The 27,727-nt window shown below is 38.3% G+C and overlaps 1 protein-coding gene across 1 annotated transcript in view; it reads left to right on the top strand.

Annotated features, from left to right (window-relative positions):
• The window catches only part of ADAM23 (ADAM metallopeptidase domain 23), a 147,213-nt gene that overhangs the window by 88,168 nt on the left and 31,318 nt on the right, over window positions 1–27,727 (top strand). Inside the window, exons 7-18 of the mRNA XM_045855941.1 lie at window positions 2,095–2,167; window positions 2,982–3,058; window positions 5,017–5,082; window positions 9,829–9,900; window positions 11,968–12,131; window positions 13,095–13,179; window positions 14,138–14,228; window positions 15,072–15,120; window positions 17,348–17,447; window positions 22,485–22,556; window positions 23,129–23,218; window positions 24,424–24,504. Of these exons, the coding sequence (XP_045711897.1) occupies window positions 2,095–2,167; window positions 2,982–3,058; window positions 5,017–5,082; window positions 9,829–9,900; window positions 11,968–12,131; window positions 13,095–13,179; window positions 14,138–14,228; window positions 15,072–15,120; window positions 17,348–17,447; window positions 22,485–22,556; window positions 23,129–23,218; window positions 24,424–24,504 (1,020 nt within the window). The remainder of the gene's footprint in view (window positions 1–2,094; window positions 2,168–2,981; window positions 3,059–5,016; window positions 5,083–9,828; window positions 9,901–11,967; window positions 12,132–13,094; window positions 13,180–14,137; window positions 14,229–15,071; window positions 15,121–17,347; window positions 17,448–22,484; window positions 22,557–23,128; window positions 23,219–24,423; window positions 24,505–27,727) is intronic.

Here is a 27,727-nt window from a genome sequence, read left to right as displayed (position 1 = left end):
CATCCCTAATAGGGTGATTTTCTAGCTTTAATGAATTAATAAATGTATGTGACTGGGTCTAATAAACTGTTGAAGAGATTTATAAATATAGGCTGCTATTATCCTAGGGTTGAAAGTAGTGGTTTTGCATTGTTATACCCATGATCATATTCTTCCGGAGTGGATTGCTTCATGCTTAATGCCTTTTCTTTTTTATCTTCTTTCTTACTGTCTTCCTTTTATTTTTCAACTTTTATTATTTTTTCAGTTATGGTTGGCATTCAACATTGTATTACTTGCAGGTGCATAGACATTTCTATAACTTAGGATTGGTGCCCTTGATAAGTTCAGTGCCTGCCTGGCACCACATATATAGTCACTGTAATATTATTGACGTTGTTCCCTGTGCTGTACTTCCCGTAACTATTCTGTAACTACCAATTTGTGCTCCTTAATCCCTTCACCTTTTTTACCCATCTTCCCAGCCCCTCTCCAGTCTGGCGATGATCAGTCTCTTCTCCATGTCTATGAGTCTGTTTCTGTTTTGTTTGTTTGTTTATTTTGTATTGTTTTTTTTTTTTTACTTTCCACATCTAAGTGAAATCATGTGGTATTTGTCTTTCTCTGTCTGGTTTATTTCACTTCATTGAACAATTTGTCCTCATCTTTACTGCCAGTAGAGGGAAAGGAACAGGACTTGAAATGTTAAATTAGTCCGAGTTTAAAATTGTGAGTCTCATAACTCTAGATACCTTTCACCTGTTAACAGAATTAAGAGTTTAATGCACTTGAACTTAGATTTTTTTTGATATTTTGTTTATTATTATTATTGTTTTTAGTGTGCTTTACAGTAAGTCAGGTAATAAGGATGAGAAGTTTCTAATGAGAATTCATTACTCTTAAGTAGTACATGAATAGTAAAATTCTTAATTATTGTAAGTCTTTTATGTAACCTATTTTTAAAATTTTTATTTATTGATCTTAGAGAGCAAGAGGTAAGGAAAAAGAAAGAGAGGGAGAGGAACATCAATTTGTTGTTCCACTTATTTATGCATTCATTGGTTGATTCTGGTATGTGCTCTGACCAGCGATCAAACCCTCACCTTGGTACATCCGGATGATGCTCTGACCAACTGAGCTAGGGGGCCAGGGCTACGTAATCTATTAAGAACACTTCTTCTTAAAACTGTTTTTCTGATTATAAAACTGATATATTCTAAGAAATTTGGAAAAGCAAAATAAACATAAACTTAACTAAAGAGTAGTTACACATCATCCCATCCCCCAGAAATAACTTCTCTTCAATTTTCAGTGTGCGTTCTTCCAGTTTTCTGATGATATGTTCCTATATATTTAAAAATAAATTGGATCATTAGTTTGTAATGTAATTTCAGTAATGTATCTCTCTGAGCTCCTATATTTTTATTTGTAAAATGGGGATGAAATATGCACCGTATGGAGTTCTTGTGAGGATTAAGTTGCATAATGTGTTCATTAAGAGTGCCTGGCACATACGATGCAGTCAGTAATGGGAGCTAATAGTAATAATAGTAATGGAAATCAGACATTTCTAGAAGTGTAATTTCTAGGGCAAAGGGTATTGATGTTTTCAGGGCTGTTAATAGAACTGCTAAATTTCTCTTTGAACTATGCTACCAATTTTCTCCTGCCGGCAGTGTATAAGAGTACTTTTCACCTCTTTTTAATTAACTTTGGTTATCAATTTTTAAACCTTTGCCAACTTGAAGGCACAAATTCGTATATTTCCACTTTTTACTTTGAAAGAATATTAAAGTATTCATCATTTTTTAAATATGTATCGACCATTTGTGTTTTTTTCCTGTGAATTCCCTATTTGTGGCTTTGGAGAAAGCTAAGGCTTAAGAGTAGCTAATAAGACTGTTGCTTTTATCTAAATTGAAACAATTGGATGATGCTCTATTTATTTAAAGTTGAAATTTCAATAAAACATGCACTTTTCATTTTTGATAGCTAAAACATTAGCATATAAATGTTCCCATTTTAGGAAAGATATTAGAGAAAGTTCTAACACTGTTCCATAGAGGCATAATTACATCTTGCTTTTCAATTGTCTACAATTGTTTTTTGTTTCAGAAAAGCACAGGTCGACCACATATAATCCAGAAAGCCTTGGCAGGACAATATTCTAAACAAATGAAGAATCTCAGTAAGTTTTAATTCAAATAGCCATTCTATTTTATGTAATAGGAGCTATGATTTGGTGGAACTTGGTAGACATGCAGGCTTGTGGGAAGCAGAATTGACTTGAGATCTGGAGTGAACAGTGTGGATGGGCGGTGGCGTGAACGGCAGCTTTCGCGTGTGATGAGGTATGGATAGTTGTTTCGGATGGAGAGACTGAAATGTGCAGTCAGGAATAAAAAGGTGCGTGAGGAACCAGAGTGTGGGCAGATTTACTGCTCTGCAGCCACCTTGTACTCTCTCTCATATGCTCTGGTCCTGAGACATCTCAAGCATGCTGACTGGCAGAAGCTTTCCTTTGGATATTGCTATATGTGCTGTTACTGCTTTTGTATATCGATGCAAAAAAAGTCTTTAATAATATATGTAAAAGCTTATGGCATACGTTATTTTTAATTCTAAAATGAAGTAAGCATAGTAGAATTCTCTTGAATTTTCAGATATTGAAGGTCAGGTGATTGTAGGTGAAATATACATATTCTGATGAGTCTTGAATGACTCATGTTTTTGATGATGTTTGGAAGAAGATTATATTTGAATTACATTATAATTTATGAATTACAAATTGAATTATATGTGTGACTATGAGAATGTGAAATGTTTAATGATCAGTGTTCATTTTTCACCTTAATTTTGACTTGAGATGAAATATTTTATCCAGAAGATAAAATATTTCTTTACCCAGAAATGTAATATTCCTTCATGTAATATTTGAAAAACATACTCCCATTGAAATGCAGCCGAACATACATTTTGGTATGCCTTCTTCCTCTCCTCAGGTACGGAAAGCAGTCACGAGTGGCCCTTCCTATCTGAGTTACAGTGGTTGAAAAGGAGAAGGAAGAGAGCAGTGAATGTGAGTGTGAACTTGAGCCACAGGTGGGGCCATTTCACTCCGCCGTTAAGTTGTTGCTGGTCATCACACAGTGCCTAAGTGCACCTAAAATTATTAAAATGTGGGCAACTTCTTCTTACACACAAGAACAACAAACCAGAAACCCCTAAAATTTGAGTCTCATAGGCATATTAGTTTTTGCTCAACTTTCCCTATGAGAAACGGATTAAGGTGTTCTCTGAACCCTGATGTCGTAGAAGGAATGTATTGGTTTAGCTCTATTTTCAAAGTGTTTTTTTATGAAAATTGCAGTACATTTTTTTCTATGGAAAATATAGCAGAATTTTGAAAAATATGGCTTGCCCTGGCTGGTGTGGCTCAGTGGGCTGGGTTCTCCCACCACCTGAAAGGGTGCCAGTTCGATCACCAGTTGGGATACACGCCTGGGGTGTGGGTTTGGTCTGCTGTTCTTAGTGTGTGCACGGGGCAACTGATGAGTGTCCCTTTCTCACACAGATGTTTCTCTCTCTCCCTTTCTCCCTTCCTTCCTCTCTATCTAGACTCTATACCAGAAAAAGTTATAAAAGTAAAAATATGTCTTATAGAACATCATATAAAACATTTCTGTTAACAAGAGAAATAGGAGAATTAGGTTTTTAGACATTGACTAATCACACTTTTTTATTTCTTTTTAATGAAAACCTCTGTTATACCAAACTTTGAAGCTGCATGTATTTTTCTGAACAGAATGAATCTATTTGACCGTTAGTATCATAATAGTTACTAAATAAGAATCATATAATTATGTAATCAGCAATTGTCTTTTGGCTCCCATATATTGATAAAAGTATAGGGGCTTTGTAACTGAAATTATGTTGCTAGTCTTTTTCATAATAGATTAGAAAGCCGTGATGACAGGGACTGTCTAATAATTACATGGTGAATACTATGTAACTGAGAATTAATTCCATAGCATATAGATTACATGGTAATTTGCTAGATAACTTAATGAGTAATTATACTGGAAATTGCACATTTTAGATAATGTTTTGGTGAATGTATTTTTCTGAAAAAATTAGACCTCTAGTCATGAAAAACTTAGTTGCAGGTCAAATCTTCCTGCTTTTATGACCCTGTCTTTGTATGACGGTGATAATTGATACACGTTTCTTTTTCTTGTTCTTTTTTAAATTAGAGATCTCTTTTTAGTTCCTCTTGAAAGAGATATCTTTAGTTACTCTTTAGTTCTGTAGTTGGTAATAAGTTGTATCTAAGCTAATGACATTTTACTAAAGCCCACCCCTATGAAATATAAACTGATCTTGCAGTCTTCTAATTACGAAAAAGAAATAGAAGTCCAAATAATGGCTAAGATACTTAGCCCTTGCTCTTACAGATTATCTAATAATAATATAAACTTGGAAGAACTTAGAATATTGTCATTGTTAATGTTTATTCCCGGGAGAAGTCATGTGTTGAAGAATTAGTATACTATTATTAAGATTTCACTCCATTGAGTTAAAATTTCTATTTTACTACAGTTGGTACTTTTTTAGATGTACTCTGCTATTCCTGTTAAATGTGTTTTACATAGGTTTTCCTTGAAGTTTTAAATAGAGATGAATATTTTATCACATCTCAGAGCCAAAGAAAATGAGATTATTTGTTTTAACAGAATTATGCTGTACCTTTTTCACTGGAATATTTTTATATGTAAAAATCATATAAAATCAACATAGGTGGTTCTCTATCTTGATGAGTACTTTAATAACACTTAAATATAGTTCTTTTCTGAATACTTGAATGTTTGTTCACACATTATGGTCTCTTTTTTCTATTTCTCCGAGCAGGTTTCTTCCAGGGTGTTTATTAAACAGGCAGCAAAGAGTTCTTCTGAAATTCAAAGTCCATCTATAATTGACCAGTCCTCATCAGAGATGGTGCCATTCCCTCTGACCATGTATTTTTATTTTCTACAGCCATCTCGTGGTGTGTTTGAAGAAATGAAATATTTGGAACTTATGATTGTTAATGATCACAAAATGGTAAGAGTATAGAATCAATGTGTTGTGGACCCAACAGCTTACTTGAGAAAGAATACACTTCATTTTTTATTTGGTTATCATTTATTACTTATTAAAGCCAAGAAACTTAGATACTTTATTTTTTGGTAGTATTAAATGACTTCATTTATTTTATGGTGTCTTGGAACACTGAATTGTATAGAAATTTCAGGACTCTAAACTTTCCCTCTATTTAATAATGATTGTAATTGGTGGATTTAACATTGTTTTTTAAATGAAATTGTTATTTATTTTTAAAAATATTTTTATTGTGCCCTGGCTGGCACAGCTCAGTGGATTGAGTGCGGGCTGTGAACCAAAGCATCACAGGTTTGATTCCCAGTCAGGACACATGCCTGGGCTGCAGGCCACAGCCCCCAGCAACGACATATTGATGTTTCTCTCTCTCTCTTTCTCCCTCCCTTCCCTCTCTAAAAATAAATACATAAAATCTTTAAAAATATATTTTTATTGTTGTTCAATTACAGTTGTCCCCATTTCCCCCCACCCCGCACTCTCCCCTGCCCTGCCCACCCCCTTTCACGTTAACTTTGTGTGGTCACTTTCACTTGTCTTCGTGTAAAATTCCTACTCTCTGCTTTCCTCCACCTGTGTATTTGGTCACTGCTTTCTAATTTCATTTCATGTCTTTCCTTTGCTAGCATGTTATTTTCCTTACTAATTATTATGATTTGTGGCAGATATAATTATAGGAAATAAGCATATGTATTTTAGTAAAGGTATGGCCAAAGAGACCATCTTTAACTGACGATTAAAATATTGGAAAGATGAATACTCTTTTGTTACTTTTGTCAGAGTAAAATGTGATTCAATGTGTCATTTCAGTAACACTTAAACAATGTATGAAAAATAGTTATTGCCCCCTCCATTGGCTTCTCCTTAAGATAAAGTAAGAAACCTTCTTAACTATGTTCCACTTAACCATTTCTCTTATAAAATATCTTGACTGAAGCCTAGAGCATTCTAAAGAGTTTTGGTTGGTAGGTTATTTGTTAGTATATTCAATACTTTTGGCATGCTGGGAAATGTTTAACTCCTGGCGCTTTGGGGGAAAAAAAGTCTTGATTTAAAAAACTAAACTAGAATAATTTACATCTGTTTTTCAGTATCAAGAGATTTGCCGTTGGGTTTTAAAATAATCATCCTACTTAGAGTATTCATCTTACAATCTTTGTGCTAGATGAGGCAGCATAGTTATTTTGATAACTGTTATCCTTGGATTGAAAATCAAGCTCTAATTTTATCTTATTTTTTTCAGAAAACAAATTTCTTAAAGATTGTATTTGTTTAGGAAGAAAAGGCAAATTTGGCACTTTAAATGTAAATTATTTTCAGTATTCAGAACATGTGAAAGTAAGTTTTATCATAAATGGAGATTGGACATTTTTCTTTGTATACACAATTAGTTCTCATTCAGGCAGGAAATAGAAATGTTTCCCTGCATTTACATTCAAGCTTACCTCTTTAATTCAGAGTAACCTCATATTGGCCTTCTGGAGAAAATGCAGATACCTTATTTTGAACAAGCATCATATCATCAGTGGATTTCATTAGGCACACACACACACAATCCCTTAATTTTGTAGAAAGCATTTTAGTAGCTGGCTGGTGGAGCCTAATTTGTGAGCCAATTATAGCCTTGAAAAGGGTCTGCAAATATTTCTTTGAGCCATTAATCTAAATATAAATATTAAAAACCTTATTCTAATAGAGAAATGATGGAAATGTTTTAAAGTGCATGAAATACAAATGTTTTGCTTACATTTTTGCTGAATTCTTATGTGTAAGTCAGCAAATGAAAATGTAGTAGCTCAAATATTTTTCAATTTAAACCTCATTTGGTTTTTCTTATTTTAAAACCACTGTTATTTATTTTTATTTTTCAATTATAGTTTACATTCAATATTATTCTCTATTAGTTTCAGATGTTCAGCATACTAAAAACCCCTAATTTATAGGTACCTACCAGATTGAGTTCTCTCTCATTAATAATCATGAGTAGGAATATACATAAGCTCTTTTATAAGAATTGTTAACTGAATGAGTTTATCTCCTATCTCAACTCAGAGTGGACATTGAATTCCAACTATTTTTATTTGTCTTCTCTGAGCCTCACTTTCCACATTTATAAAATGGGGATAATAAAACCTACCTCATAGAGTTGTATGGAACAAGTATTTCTTGTAGGGGACTTACCGTAGATCCTAGTGAATCCTAGGTGCTCAATTAAATGGAAGTTCAAGTGAACAAAGCTAGGGGTCTCTGTTCATCCTTATCTTACTCGCCTACTCATTCGGCCACATTGGACACAGTTGATTATTCTCTCCTGTTTGAAACATTTTTTTCGTCCCTCAGCTTCTGTGACACAATAGCTCTCCCACCTCACTGGCCATTTCTTAGTCTTTCACATCTGAATTCCAGAATTTCAGGAGTGCCCTGAAGCCTGGCTTGGGGCTTTCTTTTCTTTCTGTCACTCACCTCCAGAGTGATCCCTTCCAGGCTGAAGCCTTCAAGTAATAACATGGCTTCAGATTCATCACTCTGCCTGCTTCTAGCCCCCTGAGTTCCATAGTTCCATATTCAACCGCTTATTTGACATGCATACTTGCATATTAAATAGGCATCTCCCACTGGACATTTCCAAATCAGAACTCTTGGTTCCTGGGCCCTAAACTTCTTCCCCCCTAGTCCTTCTCATGATTGTATTTTAGATGGCACCACCACTCCTCCAGCGATTCAAGCTCAAAGCCTGGGAGACTTCTTTCATTCTTCTCTTTTCTCACCTTCCACAGCCCATACAGATGTCCAACCTTTGTTATTTTTTACCTGGACTACTGTAGTAATTCCCCAACAGGTCTCTGTTTCCATTTCTGAATCTCTCTAATTCACTCACCTCACAACGGGCAGAGGAATCTTCCTTAAAGAAGATCAGAGACTTGGAAATTACAAACATGAATAAGTGAAAATCTCATCACATTTTGATAGGCTTTCAAAAGACCTCAGTTTTTGAAACTTGCATGTCATATTTTTCCTGCCCATTATACTATAGAAAGAGGTTTCCAAAAAAGGCCAATTAATATTCAGAAGGAAAATCAATTTATTTTAATAGATGTATAACACCACTGCACAAAGAAAGTGTCAACTGGTACCCTTCCTATCTGTTTACACACTATTTGTGATGTGTGCTTCTTAATGTCAAGACTTTTTTTAAGTGTATAAGTCAGTGGTATTTGGTACCTTTACTATGTGGTAAACTATTGTCTCTCCCTAGTTCCAAAACATTTTCATCACCCCAGAGAGACTTTCACATTTACTTTTAAAGATAGGCAACATAAAATGCTGCACTATTTATAGCAACTTCTTTATTCTCAGTTAAAAAAAGACAGTTAAAATGTCCTTCTGTGTCCTCCCATGGTGGAAGAGGCTAGGGATCTCTGTGCAGCCTCTTTTATATGAACAGTAATTCACGAGGGTTCCACCCTCCTTGCCTAAGCACCCCACAAAGGCCTCACCTCCTGATACGAACATTTAGAGGGTTAGGATTTCAACACATGAATTTGGGGGCAGATACAAACGTTTGTACCATAGCAAATGCTATAAGTATAACTAGTTATAATTAGTGAGTGCTACTAATAACACTATTCATTTGTTGGACATTTATCATGGGCTGAGAAAGTGTGCTCAGTATTATCAAAAATAAATATCAGATAAGTAAGCATTAAGATATAGTCTTTGTTTAAAAAACATAGTCAGGGGGTTAGAGAGAGAATGAAATGGGGAGAGTGTGATAAATTTATAGTGTGAAAGTGGAAAGGGAGAAACAAAGAATATCATGATTTTTAATGTAGAGATATTTTGAATCTTTATGAAAGATGCATTGTTTTAATAGTCATAATTGAAGACACATTGTAAAAATGTAAGGTGCAAGTCCGATTTGGCAGTTTGGGAATGTTTTACTTTTTACTCAGTAGCGGGCACAAGCCCTGTGGTAGACTTCGGTTGTCAAATGTCCTCTCAAAGATAGAGTCAGCACCGCGCGCCTAGCTAAAACGGTAGCCCTTCCGCTGTTGCTTCCTAACTATTCCATTGATTTATTTTTCCTTATTTTCTTAAATAATCATGAACTATGGGCACATTTCACTTTTACTTTATGTCTCTTCTTTCTTCTAACTTTGAACAGTCAAAAGCAAAAGTCTTCCTTTGGAGGAGGCATTCTTCTGAAAGAATGTACTGGAATGTATGGCAAATACATTCCATGTCATGGACCGTATTTAACGTGCTGCCTAAGCGATTTTCTTGATGTGTGTGTGGCCTTGAGTTTAAAGTGAGGAAGGTGTCCAGTGGGAACTAAACGTCCTGGTGTCGGCCCTTATAAGCTGGGAAGTTTGTTTCATTGACAGTAAAAGGATTGCATTTATAGACCTGGAGACAGAAATAAACTTACTTCTGTGGAGTGAGGCTCCTCATTACGGATTTCTGTAGGCCCTCTCTGTTACCTGGAATGTTGTGGGTGTTTTAGATTGTCAGCATTTTGCTGCCCAACACAGAAATAATATGAGAACACCACCGTATCCAACATGGCGTACACTAAGTCCTGTATATTTAATCCCCAATTTCTACTGTTGCTATGGGGTTTCTGCTTTTGCCGAATTTTGAGATTTACCATTATGATTTGGCAGTGGCTGATACCTCTTTTTTCCTCCCCAGTACAAGAAGTATCGCTCTTCTCACGCACATACCAACAACTTTGCAAAATCTGTGGTCAACCTCGTGGACTCTGTAAGTATCCAGGTTTCTCAAATCTATTTTCTCAAGATGGAACGGTTTATATTTCTATGTGCTTACTTTAGTTCTTTCCTGGGAAAAAGTAAAAATGCCACCTTTAAACTCATCTGGCTAAGGGATTATGCAGTGGCCTGTGTCACAAAGAGTAGTGTCACCAGAGTGTCGGGGGACTGTCCAGTTATTCACAGAACTCCAAAAACACATTCGAGTTGCTTCTGAGGGATGTCTGACCCTCCAGCGCCCAAGGAGGGCAAAAACACTGGAGAAAATTAGCTACCAAGAAGAGTGTAAATTAAATTGGACAAAGGAGACTTTGTTAAATCAGTTGAACTTATTGGCTTAAATATATGGCAGAAGAACTAATACATTGAGGTAGATTATGTTTGAAGGGTATAGGAAATACAAAAAAAATTTAACCCCAAATTTATCTTCTTACTGTTCTTCTTGGAAGAATGCTTCAGACTTCATTTCCAGGTGACAGAATTAAGTGAGTCCCCAAATAAAACTAATTCAAAGCAGCAAAATGCTTATCTCCTTACAAAGACCTCTAACTCTAAAAATCCTTTCTACTGATAATTTTTGCCTTATTTTGTGATTTACAGGGAATGATGGTTAAGATTTTCTTGATTTTTCCTGTTTTAGGGAGGAAATCCATAGATGTGAATATTATTCATTATGTGCCAATAACTTGTTCATTAGGCTAGTCATAAATTAAATATAGCATTGTACCTTGTCTATTCTAACATAAAGTGCTATTTTGTTCAGCTAAATATATTTTTATCTGATATTTATTGTATGTTTCTTCTTAACTAGTGAATAAAAACCTTTTATAAATTGCTAAATACTTAAATGATACTTATTTTCTCCAAAGAACTGCCTTCTTTTCTGCCTTTCGAGCAGTTCAAAACCTCCAATCATATAAAGACTCATACAATGCTTGGTAGGCACAGCTGGATGGGCATAGAGTGTCGTATGGAGTTAGGATTGAAATTCTGAAAGCCAATTTATACCTGGTTTTCTTTAATTTTAGCTCCTGTCAGTCTTCTGAGAGGAAAATTATAAGTGAATATGGAAATGAGAATATTAAACACACCTTTCCCCCTGCCAAAGCTGTTTACTTGGCAGCATCCCTGTGTTAGTCATTTCAGCATGATTGAACAGAATTACATCTTGAAAAGTGTAATTTTTATTTTGCGTTACCATACAAGGTTCTGAAGCTGAACAATTGATTTTTAAAAGACATTACATTTAACTTGCTTCTTGTAAAAATCATTTTCGCTTCATTGATTTAGGCATGCTGATATTCCCTTTCTTCAGCGTGTTCAAAGGTCATCCATTATTTTCTTAATTAGCTTGAAAAGAGGACAAAATGACAACATTCATTGAAATTGCTTAATTATGTGAATTATTTAGCTACCGGGCCAAAAGTAGAGGAAGAGAGCGGAAAGACACAATTGAAATGCTGTGAGTGATGCCACCCTGTGGTGAAGGTGAACTGGTGATACAAATCTGTTCTTTTCTCTTTTGGCTTCAGACCTGTGGTTCTCTCCTGGTGTTATTTTACTTTCTGTGTAACAAAGCTTCCAAGGGCAAGCCAGCCACGGTGTTGGTGTTTGTCCAAGGACTTAGTGATCCGTTCCAATCCTGCAGGAGTTACTGGCCATAATGCACCACCCAGAGCTGGTATATTTGGCTTCAACTTGTTACCTCCTCTGAGGTTGGAGAGGGTGTCCTTTCTAAAGTCTGTTTTCAGTTTATGTCCAGACTTTAGAATCCTGACGTCCCTACGTTCTCTCCTGAAGTGAGATGCCTGGCCATCACATGTGCTAATTTGAGATTGACATAACCTTGTAGGAGAGGCTGATTGTGGGATTGTTCATTCTGTCTTTATTTTCACTCTTGGAAGTGAGAAAGGAAAAGAAGATTCTCTCTGATGAGCTAATGATGACTTCGTGTTCCCCTCTCACCTCCCCTCCCGTCTCTCCGCTGACTCTGAATCACTGACTGTGCATGTTTGACCCAGCGTTTTCCTCCTGCACCTGTCCTGTTTTACACCCCCAGATTTACAAGGAACAGCTCAATACCAGGGTTGTCCTGGTGGCTGTAGAGACCTGGACTGAGAAGGATCACATCGACATCACCACCAACCCTGTGCAGATGCTTCATGAATTCTCCAAATACCGGCAGCGTATCAAGCAACATGCTGATGCTGTGCATCTCATCTCGTATGTACCTGTAGTCTTTGGCTTCACATTTATCTGTATCCCTTTACTTTATCAGTGAAGTTCTGGGTCAATGCATCGGTTTTGAGCAAGGGTAATGTTGATTCCTCTGTGATGTGAGAAGCATGGAGGTTGGCTGTGTGGTGCTGGGAGGGTGGTTCTGCCGTGGTTAGACCCACTTTTAGAAAACCTCCTACCTTCAGACCTTCCATCCACAAGGTCAGCTCGGGATTCAGGGTGGCTGCTGGTGCTCCAGCCTTCATTACAGGAAGCAGGAATGACAGTCCAGGAGGACGGCAAGGGGGCATGCCTTCCAGCCGAGTTAGAGCCCGAAAGCTTGCACACATCAATTTCACGAAGAAATCATTTGCTAAATCTTACTCATGTGGCCACATTGAGCTGCGAGAGAGGCTAGGAAATATAGACCTTTGAGGTGATTTACTGACTAAAATTGAACTTCTATCACTAAGGAAAAGAGGTACCATGTTTTCTTGTGTGTAATACGTGTTCCCTTCCCCACTGACAGTGAAGCTGTTTTCAGATAGTTCTCTAAGGTTCTTGCTGGACTCAAACCAGTCAAAGGTTCCTCCCTTTCCTCTCACCTGTACTATTTCCTTTCTTTACTTTCAGTCTTCAGTCAACATTGTATAATAATCAGCAATATTTTGTATAACTACCAGATCTTCTCTAGTAGAAAAAAGTCACAAGTTGTGTCCTCAATTCCTGAGCCAATACGTGATGCTTTGTAGGGGCTCAATTAATATTCACCCAGCTGAGATTATTAACATAATGCAAATGTAAAGGTTTTTAGGACAACATAAATTTAAATGTATTTGAAATGCAATTTTTGATTTTTTTGAAGGGGAATGGTTTTGGGTATTCAGTGTAAGGGATTGGACATGTCTTAGGAGACCGTATGTGATGGTCGCTACATTGGTTTCCTAATGCTGATTTTTTTTCCTTAAGGCGCGTGACATTCCACTATAAGAGAAGCAGTCTGAGTTACTTTGGAGGTGTCTGCTCTCGCACAAGGGGAGTTGGTGTGAATGAGGTAAATTTTGTTCATTTTCTTAAAGTAGAGCTTCGTCTTTGCACCTGATCTGATCCCTCCCCCCACCCCCTCCGTGGTCCAGCTTACATCCTTTCTCAGACTTGTTTAGAGTGATAATGACATCAAGAATATAATATGAGTGCTTTATAATAAATGGTAAATAGAACCCAAACTGGTCTCTGTTGTTAGAAAAGAGGTATTGTTTCATTTCATAAGAATAGTTTTCATATGTATCGGGCAAATGGAAGCCAAAGAGAATTCTTTGGCGTCTATGGATAAATTTGTACAAGCTTATTAATCTTTCCCTTATCACATTTTTTGAAAGTTATAATGCTCCTTTGCCCACATTAGGTTTAACTCATTTCTATCAAAGAGTTTGTGATAGTATCTAGTCAGTATCTGTGTTTTCTCCCTATGTAAATTTTTTTACCTTTATGCCTTCTACTTACCTAACTGTAGAATTAATTGAACAATTATTTCCTTAATCTCATTGTTTAGATTTCAATACCTTTGTTTATATAAAGAAAATTCTTAGAACAGTTGGCAACAACACTCAAAAAGCCAAACCCAACTATTTGCAAACCCTGGTCACTACCAGAATGCACCAGGTTATCCCTATAGCCATCCTTCAGTGGAGACCTCTCTTGCCATACTCGTAGTAAGTTGAATGTGTTCCTGGTTTGCTATGAGTTGTGTTGGGGGCACAGCCTTTTAGGACTTGTGTATTATGATTCCATGTGAGAGCATCAGTTCTGAAAGATGCCATACGGTAACAGAGGCTTTCTGCTTCTTGGGCCCCGTTGTAAGGAAGAAATGAGGAAGGAGCATGTACTGCGTTTTGATGCTATGAGGCTCTACTGAGGGAACTGAGATGTGAGGAGGTAATGATTAAGAAATAATAACTAGCTTTGTGCACTCTCTCAAATGTTTCCCACACACTTTCAACTCTGAAAAACAGTATGGTCTTCCAATGGCAGTGGCACAAGTATTATCGCAGAGCCTGGCTCAAAACCTTGGAATCCAATGGGAACCTTCTAGCAGAAAGCCAAGTATGTACACTGACCTTCTTACTCACTTTCACATGCCATTCTGTCTGTGTGATGCATGTCCAGCCAGTGAACACATAGGAGGGGCAGGGGAAAGTGGTGGCGGGAAAATGGAGATGACTGTACTTGAACAACAATAAAAAATTAAAAATAAATACTAAAACATAGTTTTTCATTTCTAAGTCATTGTAGTTTAATTGCAGTATCTCTCTTTCCTCTAAAAAAATTCTAAGATGAGCAACTTAAGGTAACTCTTAGTATGTTTGGGTTGTTCCTTTTTTCAAAATCCCTGACGTCATACTTTCTCAGAGTGTGACCAGCCTTCTCATACTGCACAGTGGTGGGGTGGGAGCACTCACAGTCTGGGTTCCAATCACCCGAGTGTGGACACACGATGCCGGCGAGGCTCTTCCGCAAGTTTAATGAGAGTGCAATTGTATGAGGAGGGAGCTTAGATCTAGAGTCAAAGAGGACATCAAACACAACTTACCCACCTCCCTACCTCCATTAAACTCGTCTGCTAGTCCTGCTAGAAGCACAGAGAAGAAGCCTCCTGGACAGGCAGTCTCCGACCCTGTTCTTGATTGAGCTCTGACTTACAGAAATGAGGAGAGGCACAATAGTATTTCTTGCCAGCTGTTGTCTAAGGAAGCAACCTACACTTCTGCAAAGAATAAAGAAATATTGATTTAAAGGAAGTCGATTTTGTCCAGTGAGACTTCACCCTCTGTAGCTATGACGTGGAATTAGTAATAAGAAATTATTTAAGAGCTGTAATGAAAATGAAAGATGTGACTTCCGTTGTTTCTCTTTTCTTCTGTTGCTTTAATGGTGTCCTTGGACTAGAATGTGACTGCACAGAGTCCTGGGGTGGCTGCATAATGGAAGAAACAGGGTAAGTTTTCGTTATACATGCGTTTGATAAATGTCTTCCACTGAAAGTGCTGCATGTAATTAGCTACACCACCTCTCAGGTACTGGTTTTTTAGGTTGAGCACTTAGTATAAATTCAATAATTAATTATCTGATATTTTAAAAACGAAAGGACTAATTTACTTTATATTTTAATTTTTTATTTAAAGTCGATGGTATGTGTAAAATATAGTAACCGCTTCTACTTCTATGAACCCTTAAAGACAGCACAGTATTAAATGCTTCTAAGTTTATTAGAGGCATTAATTTTTTAGTACACTTAGAGTGAAAGCTGGTTGTCTACCTAAAGCAGTCAGTGAAAATCAATTTTGTCGTCAATTTATTTTTTTAAGGAACTCACAAATAGACATGTTGCTGTAATAAAAATTGTACTATACTGCTTATATAATCAATACACTTTTTTAAGACAGATTTATTGTGTCTAAGTTAGGGAGTCTTCTACTGATAGACATTGAACATTTCCTCACCTCTCCCCTCTCTCCTCTTGCGGATACTTTGGGCACTAGAGAGGCTGCCCTGGAGCTGCCATCGCTTCTATGAACCAAGGCCTGGAAACACCATCCTCTTTGCCCTGGGGAACCACTGCCCCAAGGCTGCCTAAGCCAGAGCCCTCTCCTCGTAGGTGGGAGAAGTTTCTTACCCTTGTGCCTCTCCTAATTCCTTTGCCCATGCCTCACATCTGCTCAACCCATCAGCCTTTGCTAGTGCTAGAGCCCGGGGGGCCAGAAACCCTAACCTGCTGTACAGAGTCCCTCCCTTATTCTTCCACCAGGAGGCCAGCTCACAGGACATCGGGAGTGTGAGCATGAGGGTTTGCAGAGAGTCGACCATGTGGCCTGCTACTTGAGAACACACCATTTTAGAAATGTGGTTTAAATTTGAAACTGTTAGATTCCATGGCCCCCTTGCGTTTGCACCATAGTTCAGTAACACGATGGCTTACAAAGGCTTTTGTGAGAGCTGTTATAGGAAGGTAATGCCATTTTCAACATTGGTTCCATAGAGGGATGTCTTCTAAACTCCTAATTTCTAAGTGAAATTTTTATTAAATGTATTGGGGTGATATTGGTTGATAAGATTATATAGGGTTCAAGTGTAAATTTTTATTACACATGACCTTCATATTGCATTGTACGCCCACCATCTAAAGTCAAATGATTTTCCCTCACCGTATATTTGACCCCCTTTCAATGAGTTTTTGGGCTGACTAAAATCAGGGTATGATAAAATGACTTCAAGTTAATATGTATTTTCTCAAGTATATGTTTCTGTGTAGTTCTCCTGAGAGACAGATCACTGCCAGCAGTGGCAGATTTTGCCTCCTTCCATACACCGCCCTCACATACCAGGATACGTAAATATTAGACCATATCCTAGCGTAAGTGGCCTTGCAAATCTCGGATTAAGTACGATTGCAAATATGCTCAAGGAATCAAGTTCTATGATTTCATTTAACCTTGACTACGCGTATAACATTCCCGCAGGCACTGACTGACATAGAGATAGTAATTTGATTACTTAAATCTTAGAGAGGTTCATGTTGCAGTCCTACTAAATCGTGAATGCCACTCCATAGTAGTATTTGTGGTTGAGAATAAGAAGCTGTTATTCATAGGAGTTTGCCCTAATTCTGTTGCGTGTATACACACTAAAAACATACATGTGTGTGTTCTAACATCTTTTTAGGGTTTCCTCATTAACCCAAATTGTTTTCCTGAAGCTTGTATTATATAATCTTTAATAAATTGACCATTTCAACTCCCTCCTCAAAATAAAATCTAGTGGGTTCCCAAGCTCTTTTTACTCAGGATGGAGGCAAAAAAGTACTTGCCTTTACTGAGACAGAGCAAATGAAAATGACCTCATCTCAAAATACCGCCTAGACGAACAGGTTATGTGATGAGCTTTTCAAAAACTCTTTCAAGCCCAGGCAACAAAGGGCTTGAATGCTGAGCAGGTTGGAACCTTGCTCCCAAATCTGCGATTTTCTTTGAATTTCTGTTTTTATAAACTCTTATCACACTTATTATTTGGCTGTTTGAATGTAAAGTGCCTTGTCAGAGTTTGTGTAAAATCATCTGGGTCCAAAGTGAATATTTTGTTCTAATTTTAGGGTTTTAGTTTTCTTCTTTAGTGACTGTTTTGGGGAAGTTTTTTTTTTTTACATAATTGATCCTTTATTTCCTCAGGGTTTCCCATTCCCGAAAGTTCTCCAAGTGCAGCATTTTGGAGTATAGAGACTTCTTACAGAGAGGGGGTGGAGCCTGTCTTTTCAATAGGCCAACAAAGGTTAGTAACTTAGAATGTCTAATTACTTCTCTATTTTTTTTTTTACAACAGAAGAGTGCCAAATATCAGATACCTGTCTTGGAAAGCAGGTTTGTGGTCAGGCAGATCAATATTTAGTTACCAAAGGCTTTATCATGTTGAAGACTGAGACCTGTTGAAATAAGTGACAAAACTATAGCTTCACGGCTCTGCATCGCTGGTTTTTCGGTGCCAGCTACACCTCCACCGAACCCTCCCCCGACCAAAATAAATAATCTTCTAAAATATCTTTGAAATTTTCATGTTAGGGTTTTCATGCTGCTGCTAAGAAATAGTGGGTTGGGTTAAGATAGATTACTTCAACTTACTTATCTGACAGAAATTCCATTTGCCCTTACCATTCTCTCTAGGAGTATAACTAAGGTGTTAGCCTGCATGTATCTATCTATCTACCTTCCTTCCTCCCCAACCCTCCCCTCCCCTCCCCTCCTTCCCCTCCCCTCCCCTCCCTTCCTTTCCCCTTCCTTCCTCCCTTCTTCTTCCTTTTTCAGTGGTCTATTCTCCCAGAAAGAAAGCATTTCTAATATCAGTGAGCCAGAAAATGGCCTGAAGTGTTTTCGGATCCCATAAGTACATGTATATATTTATACTACACAGTTTCTACTTGGGAAGGTCCACGTTGTCAGTTGACATTTCATTAGAGTTCACATGCACAATGTCACACAGTGCCTTATCCAAGAATCCTTTCATTCAAAAAGCTCTGAAAGTTAGAAGTGTTTTTTATGAGTTTATAGAAGACACATTGGAAATGTGTTAATATGTTTGATTGTAGGGCATGCGCCAGTCCACTTGGGGCTATAACATGGAACGCGGTAAATGCATCATACTTCTCTAAAATTCAGATAAGCCAGAATTCTGAAATTCTCCTGCTGTACAGCTTTGGATAAGGGCCTGTGGGCCTATAGTGAGATGTTTGGAGGACATCGCCCAACAGGCAAACAGGCAGGGTCGATGCTAGTTAGCAGATGGTATTGAGATTCTAGCATTGCACATTTCATGTTTCCTTTCAAAATACTACCTCATAAGTCAAAAATAGTTGTCGCTATACAATATGTTTTAATACTCTGCAACTTGAGAGAGCAGTGCAATCATGTTAGCCTTTTTAAAAAATCAGTGACTGATGGGGATAACTGACGGAATAATTTGTTCCCATCCCATAACTGAGTGATTCTACTGTAGTCGGGGGATGGTAGTTTGATGCCTGACATTCGTATAAATTCTCAGTGGGGCTGCAGAAAAACAAACAGGAATTTGAAAGTGAACTTGCATCATTAAACTTGGCTGCCTGCCTTTTATGGCATTCATTTCAATATGACAGAAATCTGAAAACTCCGGAGTATTCAAAGTGGATGAAATGAATAATGATGAATTAATGTCAGCGACTGGTACTTTTGAGTTGCAGTGTACATGGCTAATTGTATCTGCCTTGGAGCTTACCAACTAATTATAAGCATCACATGTAAGGAAACAACACTGAGTTGTTTGCAAAGGTTAAGATTTTGGGTGTGTGAATAAGGGTTCATGATTAGGTTCCTGACATTGCCTGTGTGTGGAAAGAAAATGATTCCAGTAACTCAGAAACTAATGAAAATAACTATACCCCTTCACTTTTAAAAGTTAGTAAATATAAAACTGCATATTAGAATGCTTTTTAAAAAGCCCCTTTGGATTCCAGTGAAAGAATTTATGTGTGTGTAATGAAGAACAGATTTTTTTCGAGTGTTGTTAGTTAGGTTGCAGGTATGCGTGTTTTATGTGTTTTTACATTACTTACGTGCATCTTTTCTGTGCAGTGGGAACCTTCCCAACGACCATGTTTTCCATGTGGGTTGCCTGACATAAAGCCCCGGTCCTGTTCTGGTTTGCCCTTCCCTTTTCCATTTTCTCCTGCCCGCCGATCAAAACACGGGATACAGGACTGTTGGACTTTCCCACAGGGGAGTCCCACCCAACTTTCCTGGAAACCTTCTTTGTTTCTTTTTTTAAATATATTTTATTGATTATGCTATTACATTTGTCCCAGTTTTTCCCTTTTTGCCTCCCTCCACCCAGGACCCTCTTTTCCCTCTGGCAATCCCCTCCACCCTTAGTTCATGTCCATGGGTGGTGCATATAGGTTCTTTAGCTACTCGTTTCCAACTCTGTTCTTAGCATCCCCCTGCCTATTCTGTCCCTAGCAATCTGTACTTCTTAATCCCTGCACCTTTCCCCCCATTCTCCCTCCTCCCCCTCCCAACTGATAACCCTCCAAATGATCTCCATATCTATGATTCTGTTTCTGTTCTGCTTTTTTTGCTTAGTTTGTTTTTTGGATTCAGTTATTGATAGTTGTGAATTTATTGTCATTTTAATGTTCATAGTTTTGACCTTCTTTTTCTTAAATAAGTCCCTTTAACATTTCATATACTAATGGCTTGGTAATGATGAACTGCTTTAGTTCTACCTTGTCTGGGATGCACTTTATCTGCCCTTCCATTCTAAATGATAGCTTTACTGGAGTCATCTAGGCTGTAGGTCCTTGCTTTTCATCACTTTGAATACTTTTTGCCAGTCCCTTGTAGCCTCAAAATTTCTTTTGAAAAACCAGCTAATAGCTTTATGGGAACTCCTTTGTAGGTAACTCTCTGCTTTTCTCTTGCTGCTTTTAAGATTCTCTCTTTATCTTTAACCTTTGGCATTTTAATCATGATGTGTCTTGGTGTGGTCCTCTTTGCATCCATCTTGTTTGGGATTCTCTGTGCTTTCTGGACTTATATGTCTATTTCTTTTACCAAATTAAGGAAGTTTTCTTATTATTTTTTCAACTAAGTTTTCAATTTTTGCTCTTTCTCTTCTCCTTCTGGCATCCCTATGATTCGAATGTTGGCACTTTTGAAGTTGTCCCAGCAGCTCCTCTATCTTTGTTTTTCTGGATCCTTTTTTCTTCTCTCTGTTCTGATTGAGTGTTTTCTGCTTCTTTATGTTCCAAATCATTGATTTGATTCTCAGCTTCATCCCTTCCACTGTTGGTTCTCTGTAAATGTTTCTTTATTTCACTTAGTGTAACTTTCATTTCTACCTGGGGTTTTTTTTTTATGCTGTTGAAGTACCTAATGAATTCCTTGAGCATCCTGATAACCAGTGTTTTGAACTTTGCATCTGATAGGTTGCTTATCTCTATTTTGTTTAGTTCCTTTTCTGGAGTTTTGTTCTGTTCTTTTCACTTGGATCCTATTTCTTTGTCACTTCATTTTGGCAGCCTCCCTGTTTTTGTTTCCATGTATTAGGTAGAGCTGCTTTGACTCCTTGTCTTAGTGGTGTGGCCTGTTGTAGAAAAGCACATCAGTACTGTGGATGGGGTAGACCCTTAGGTAATCGCCATGGCGAGGCAACCCCTGTGAACCAGGTTGGTGGAATCTCCGATATGGTGTCGCCCCGCTGGGGCTCTGTGTGGGGAAGAGCTCGGAATGGAGACAAAGCCTCTGCCTGGTTTCTGGAGTTTTGTCCAATAGGAAGCTGTCTCCCAGCACTTGCCCTGATGCCAGACACTTCAGTTTCTCCCTGTATGCCACTGGTGCTCTTCCAGGTGTTGCCCTGATGCTGGAGTCCAGAGGGAGTGAGTCTGCCTAAGTCCTAAGTCTGCTGCAGGCCATTTAAGAGTAGATGCCTGAGAATCCTTCAGTTTTCTCCACCACCCCAAGCCCCAGTGGTTTTTACTGCCAGAAGTTGTGGGAACTTATCTTTCTGGCACTGGAACCGTAGGTTGGGTGGTCTGATGTGGGGCTTGGATCCCTCCCTCCCGAGGTATCCCTCCTGATTTTTATCCATCACACATGGGTGTGGGACCTCCTGTTCTGCATCTCCACATCTCTATGTCTTCATGTGTTTCTATGAATCTCCACCCCGCCTAACTCCCTGCTCATCGGCATGAATGTGACTTCTTTAATGTCTTGGTTGTTGGACTGCCATACAGCTCGATTTTCTGATGATTCTGGGTGATAGTTGATTTGTTGTTTAATTGTAATCTTTGCTGTGGTTGTGCAAGAAGGTGAGCTGTGTTTACCTATGCCTCTATTTTCCCTTGTTTCTTATAATAGGTCTCCTTCCTGGAAGTGGAAGGAGGGTCAGATCTTTCTCAGGTCCTCAGTGGAACTCACCTCTTCCTTGGGTGTGCGATGTTGCTGGGGAAGGAGTCTCTTGCTCCCTCTCATACTCATGCCTCTAAGACTTTGGGTTGGGATGTGCTATTCCAGTCTTCACCAAGGTGTGTGGTGGACATGCTCAGAGATATCATGCCCCAGGTTAAGGGAAATACGAATGTTTCCCATAAACAATCAGCTGCTTCCACATTTGGTTGAAATAAACTTTATCTGGCAAGCAAATTCATAGGACCCGGGGGTGAATTATTCTAGACATTAGACTCTTCCATTGTTCCAGGAATGACTGAGAGATTTCTATACATTCATGCATATGTCTGCATGTATATTTAATATGCTTCAGGTACTATGGATTCATTTTCAATGACAATGATGGATGTGGATTTCCAGCCACACCTTTTTCTAAGCTTATTTGCATTTACTTGATAGTATATATTACATTTGGCTGTACCTGAAGCATTTTTATCTTTTTGACAATTTTGATGACTTCTCAGCAGCCTTGAGATAAGTCAGCAAATTAGATATGTGAGTCTTATTAGCAATGCATCTTAGCTCCATTAGCAAATATGAGAAGTGATCCATTCTTCTTGACAGCTTATTTTCATAAAAGTAGCAGTAATGGTGGAGGTCATCTCAGGAGCCCACCACCAGAGAGTCTCCAAGAGATATTACCCCATTTAAAACATGGTTTTTAGAATGTTATTAATAAGTGAACAGCACTTCCCACACAGACACATTTATAAGATGCCGTTACAACAGATCACAGAATATCACGTGACAGCTGATTGAAGGGCCCTATTGGTGTGCTGATTTTCTGTGATAAATTAAAATGTTTTCCTTTTCTCTCCCTAATGTCTTCCAGCTATTTGAGCCCACAGAGTGTGGCAATGGATATGTAGAAGCTGGGGAGGAGTGTGACTGTGGTTTCCATGTGGTAGGTATCAGGGTTCGTTTCTACCTGCAGCGCAGCTCCCACCCAGAGCAAAGATGGGTAACATTAGTGAGAAGCCCGCACTGTCGTCCACTGTGGTCTTGTTGCCTTTCTTTCTGATCTTGCTCCTCAGTGCTCCATCCCAGTTCGGGCGCTTTAGAGTTAATCATGTCCTTATGGCCCTATCAGAAAAAAACCTAATAGAGCCTTCTAATCAAATTCCCTACCTCTTAAAAATTCATAGCTCACACTTCTATTTCTGTGTTGTGTGTTTTTTTCTTTATAACACTAGATTGAGCACTAAGAATGTAATAGAGCTGTGCAAAGGTGGGGTACCTACTATGAAATAAGCTGCCTTTTTGGTAGAGAAGCCCTTTCCCAGAAGATCATGCTTTGTTGAGAATATGGCAGGAAGGAAATCTATCATTGTTTAAGTGATTATTTCTTTCCTAAAGTACTTTTTTTACTGTAGTATAATCTCCTTGTCTGAATTATGCATGAGTCAAATGTGGAGAGACTGCTGAGTGACCAGTGGGTAAGCTTCCTCCCTTACTTACGTGAAGTATTTTTTCTAGGAATGCTATGGAGTGTGCTGTAAGAAATGCTCTCTCTCCAATGGGGCCCACTGCAGCGACGGTCCCTGCTGCAACAACACCTCATGTCTGGTGAGTTTCCGGACAGTTTCACCTTTCTTTTCATTGGCACATTAGCCGAATATCCCAGTATACACATTGAGCATGTGTATGGTTTGTCGCAAATTGGTTGGTTGACAGGGTGCGTGGCAATTTTGTAAAATCAATAAATCTACCCAAATTCTGTGGGCAACAACATTTACCCTTACTGTGATTCACTGTCAACCATCCTATCCTCCAATGTCTCCTTCAAAATTATATCCATACTTCTTCCAAAATAGACATTGAGTGTTGCCCTATTAACACAGGTGAAAAGCAGGTTAAGTGGTTGAATAGAAGAGGGACAGTTCCTGTGGTCTTTTCATTTTAGACCCTGAGCATAAAAGCTAGTGCTCACATTTCATACATTTAACTCTTTAAATCCCCTATAAAGGCAAAAAAGCTGCATAAGGAAGCACTGTATGAATGTGTGTTTATGTGTGTATGGGCACATAGTTCCTTCCATGCATGGAGGTCAGTTAATTTTGAAAAGTCATTTTTTAAAATCTTCCCATTTCTCATCTGTAAAAACCTCTAATATTACTTTTACCCATAAAAGTACACAGTGTTGATTATTTTATTCAGTATTAATGGGTATTAAACATTACGGTATTCCAGAAGATTCCAGCTTAGTTTATACTCACCTTATGTCCAGATTATAAGTTGCTTGAAGGTCATGGGCTTTTTCCTGCATCTTTTACTTACTCCCTCTCAGACAAACAAAGTCCCTTGTATACAGAAGGCATTCACTGGTGTTACCAAAGGAAACCACTGAAATTTGATTGTGTTATATTTAGCTAAAGCAAGATTAATATCCAAGATTATTGTTTGTTAGTGGACATTGGGCATGTACACAAATCTTCAGAAAAATCCTAAATGTTTATATCTTAGTATTGTTCTGTCTTACGGCACACCAGTGTTGCATCTTTGCATAATTGCCATCACATTGTGTTTTACAACTGATACTCCGAGACAGTGGGTTGTGAAATCCGAACATTCACTGCCTTGGCTAATGATTCGTATTTCCTACAGTGAGTGGTAACTGGGCCTTGCCTCTGTGCTGCAACCATCTCGCTAATTCATGCTAAGAGTTTGGTGATAGTTGTGAGAGAATATCAAAATTATAGGTGAACCTCAGAATGCTAACTCTATGAAATAGTAATGAGTACTAGTTCCTAACGCTGAATTTTGATTTGCAGTTTCAGCCAAGAGGATATGAATGTCGGGATGCTGTGAATGGGTGTGACATCACCGAGTACTGTACTGGGGACTCCGGCCAGGTACGGCGGTCTGAGTTCTCGGTACCACATGTTATGTGTAAATGCACATCTTAGAGCTTTCCATGTGGATTACATGTGCGAATATGCTTTGGCTGTTTGCTTTGTTTTGCTTTGTTTTCTAGTAATTTCTAGTTCTCCACCCTGCCTTTATTTTAAGAACATTTGTTGTGATTTTTGGATCTAAATCTCTTTTTCTTCCAAGTTTCCTTTTCATAATTAGTTCCCTTTATATGGTTTATACCCAACTAATTGATTTTTCTTTCCTGATCCCCACATCTAAAACACTAATGAAGCACTAATGTACTGTTTCCAAACATTCTTAAGCCACAAAACCCTTTTTAAAAACAAGAGTTTGGATGGAAGCCCAGTGCAGAAGGCAGGAGACAAGCCGCGCTGCTCTGGGTGGAGCGGGGCTGGGAGCGGAGCCTCCTTCCTCAGCTCCTGCTTACGAAGCCCAGCTTCGCGGTTCACAGGCTGTGGTGTGGTCTTCCTCACGTCAAAGTTATTGTAACGTTATAATTCATGTCGACTTCTAACCTTCCTTATTTATGTGCTTTTTATGGCTTTAAAAGTTAATGTCATGTTATTTAAAGTCTTCATTTGTCATTCAGATGAACATTGCTTGAGCACCTACTGTATGTCACGCACTGCTGTAAATATTGGGATGTGGTAGGGATCAAAATGGACAAATCCTTGCTTTTCTGGCTCTTCCATTCTGCTGGGTGGAGGAAAAAAAATGAACACGATATCAGATGGGGCTAAAAGCTAAGCATAGAATGAGGTGATATGAAAACAATGGTGGAGCAGGAGCTTTTGGTGGGGTGGTCAGGTATATCGTTTTGGAGGAGCTGGCATTTAAGTAGAAACACAGATGAGAAGGACCTTGGCAGAAAAGAGCAGGTACGGAAGCTTGACTTCTTCCAGAAATGGAATGAAAGCAGAGCTAGCTGTAGAATAGCAAGAGCAGTTCAGGGGGAAGTCAGGAATCAGGATAGGTCGGAACTTGGCAAGAATTCTGGATTTTATTCTACCTTCCTATTCATTCTGATGTTACTTAAAAAGTATTTCCTATACTATTACCATTTATTACATAAAAATATCATTTTTATGATTGCATGAATTTCTCATATGTATTAGTTGACTTCTGTATCCAGTGATGGATATTTAGATTGTTGGCAACTTTTTTTTATTATAATTAATATGGCAGAGACACCTTTATGGCTTTTTAAGAGTGTTTCTTGTTTAAGGTTAGCTAATTAGGATAGGTTCCTAGGAGTGGAGTTACCTATGGCCAGAGTGTATTGTTTCCAGGGAGCTACCAATAAATAGAGTAGAGATGGAGGCCAGCATATCATTTTTATTCTTGAAAATGTCCAAGTTAAAAGCCATGGCTTAGTGTGAGGGCTAAATGGCCCTCTTTCTAGATCCCAGATTCAGGCTATAGCAACAGGTTATTGACAGAAGTGGTCTGGGCTGACTTCTTTCTGCAACACCTGGCCCTTCACTTGTATGTCATGGAGGAGCTAGAGAGAATGATTTGTGGGACTAAGCAAGAGAGGAGTAGTGGACCAGAGCCGGAATGCCGTTCTTCTTCCCAAGTTTATCAACCAGTCAGCTGCTCTATCTGCCTGGGGAAGGAGTGAGTGAGGGACCTGAGAGGAGCTGGAGTTACACTGAGCTTCCTTCCCTGGAAGGACAAGAGCAGAGGGAAAGAAAGGTTCCAGGTGACCTTTTTGAAAGTTCTCGATAGATATCATCTGGGACTCAGTCCTCACAGGCCCTTGTGAGGATATGGTACAGTTGAAATGTGTTCAGGCTGTTCTTTTGTGATTTTTATGTGTATCTATTTCTTATATTTAAATATGTAAATAGGTTTCTTTGTAAAATGTGTTACAACATAGTGGCAAAGTGTAAGAATCATGTGGATTTTGTGTTTTATGTCAAGTATTCTGACATTCCTGATACACATGTCCCTGAGTTATATTTTTAGTTTTACAGAATAATACTATTTTTGTACCCATCATACATTGTTTTGGTTCTGTCTATTCAGCTCTTTTAGAAGTATAATATTTCCATTTCCACCTTTAACTCCTGAGTTGCCATAGCATTTCCTGGAAACAGGACTTTTATTATGAGAGCTCTGTGTTCAATCAAATATTCTATTGTCTAAATTTTTAAAAATGTTCTTTTTATCTCATATGTCTAAAGTAAAAACCATATTATTAATTTCTCAGAGGCCTATTAGGATAGCATGTTCTCTTAGTGATTTCCTTAAACGACAAGACGGAGCCTGAAACAGGTAATTGGCAGAGAGGGATTGAGGCACCTTCCAGGTCTTTGGCTTTGTGAGGGGCAGTGAACTTTGAACTTAATCCATACTAATAATGATGAAGAAAATGTGATCTTTGAGAATTTCTGCATTGCTGAGAATCAGTATGACTGGCGACATCATGACTTTATCTCTTTTATCTCATGGTATGTTTTTGCTTAATTTTGGTGTTAGCATCAACTAATGGCTTTGAGGTTCTTTGAAACTTCCCAGTTTACAATGGAATCAGCTATACTTGTGCAACCGAGAGAACTCCTTGTCACACAACACTGGGTGACACAGTAAAGATATTTTAGAAAGATGTGGGAAATGTTTTTTTTGTTGGTGCTGTGAAATATGTCCTCTCAATGGGTAGTAGGACATGACTTAAAATCAAGCCCATTTAACTGCTACCGCACTGAAGCCTCCCTCATGGGAACCCTCGTGCACAGCGCGGAAGTGGGGCTGGGGTAGCGTTTGGAGACGGTGTCCTGAGCTGTGCTCACAGGCCTGTTACCACGCAGGCAGAAGGAAGTGCACAGATTGATGGTTCTCCTGTTTTCAGTGTCTCCCAGGACCATAAAACATTCCATAATTTCCCTTGTTAAACGTTCCAGCGATAAGCCACTGGCTTTTATTAGCCTAAACTAAAACTCAATTGATGAGAAATCTTGCATGTAGCTGTGACAGCTTGTAATAAGGTGAAGAAGTTTTTCATTGGTAAGGAATTCTATGAGTTCTTTCTTACTGAACCATCACAAAAGAGCAAATACGACAAATTAATTTTAGACCCTGACGTGCCTATTGTGGTAGCAGCATTTCTTGTTCACTTTTGTTCCATGCGGTTGTATTTGTCTTGGAGTCGGTGAATAATTAATGTTAGTGATTAATAAGATAATGACTGTGTTTTGAGTG

The sequence above is a fragment of the Phyllostomus hastatus genome, unplaced genomic scaffold (genome assembly GCF_019186645.2).
Source record: "Phyllostomus hastatus isolate PE091 unplaced genomic scaffold, TTU_PhHast_1.1 phas_contig_137, whole genome shotgun sequence".
NCBI classification, from domain to species: Eukaryota; Metazoa; Chordata; class Mammalia; order Chiroptera; family Phyllostomidae; genus Phyllostomus; species Phyllostomus hastatus.
Note: the sequence above shows the minus strand (reverse complement) of the source record. Positions and strands in the feature narration are given on the sequence as shown.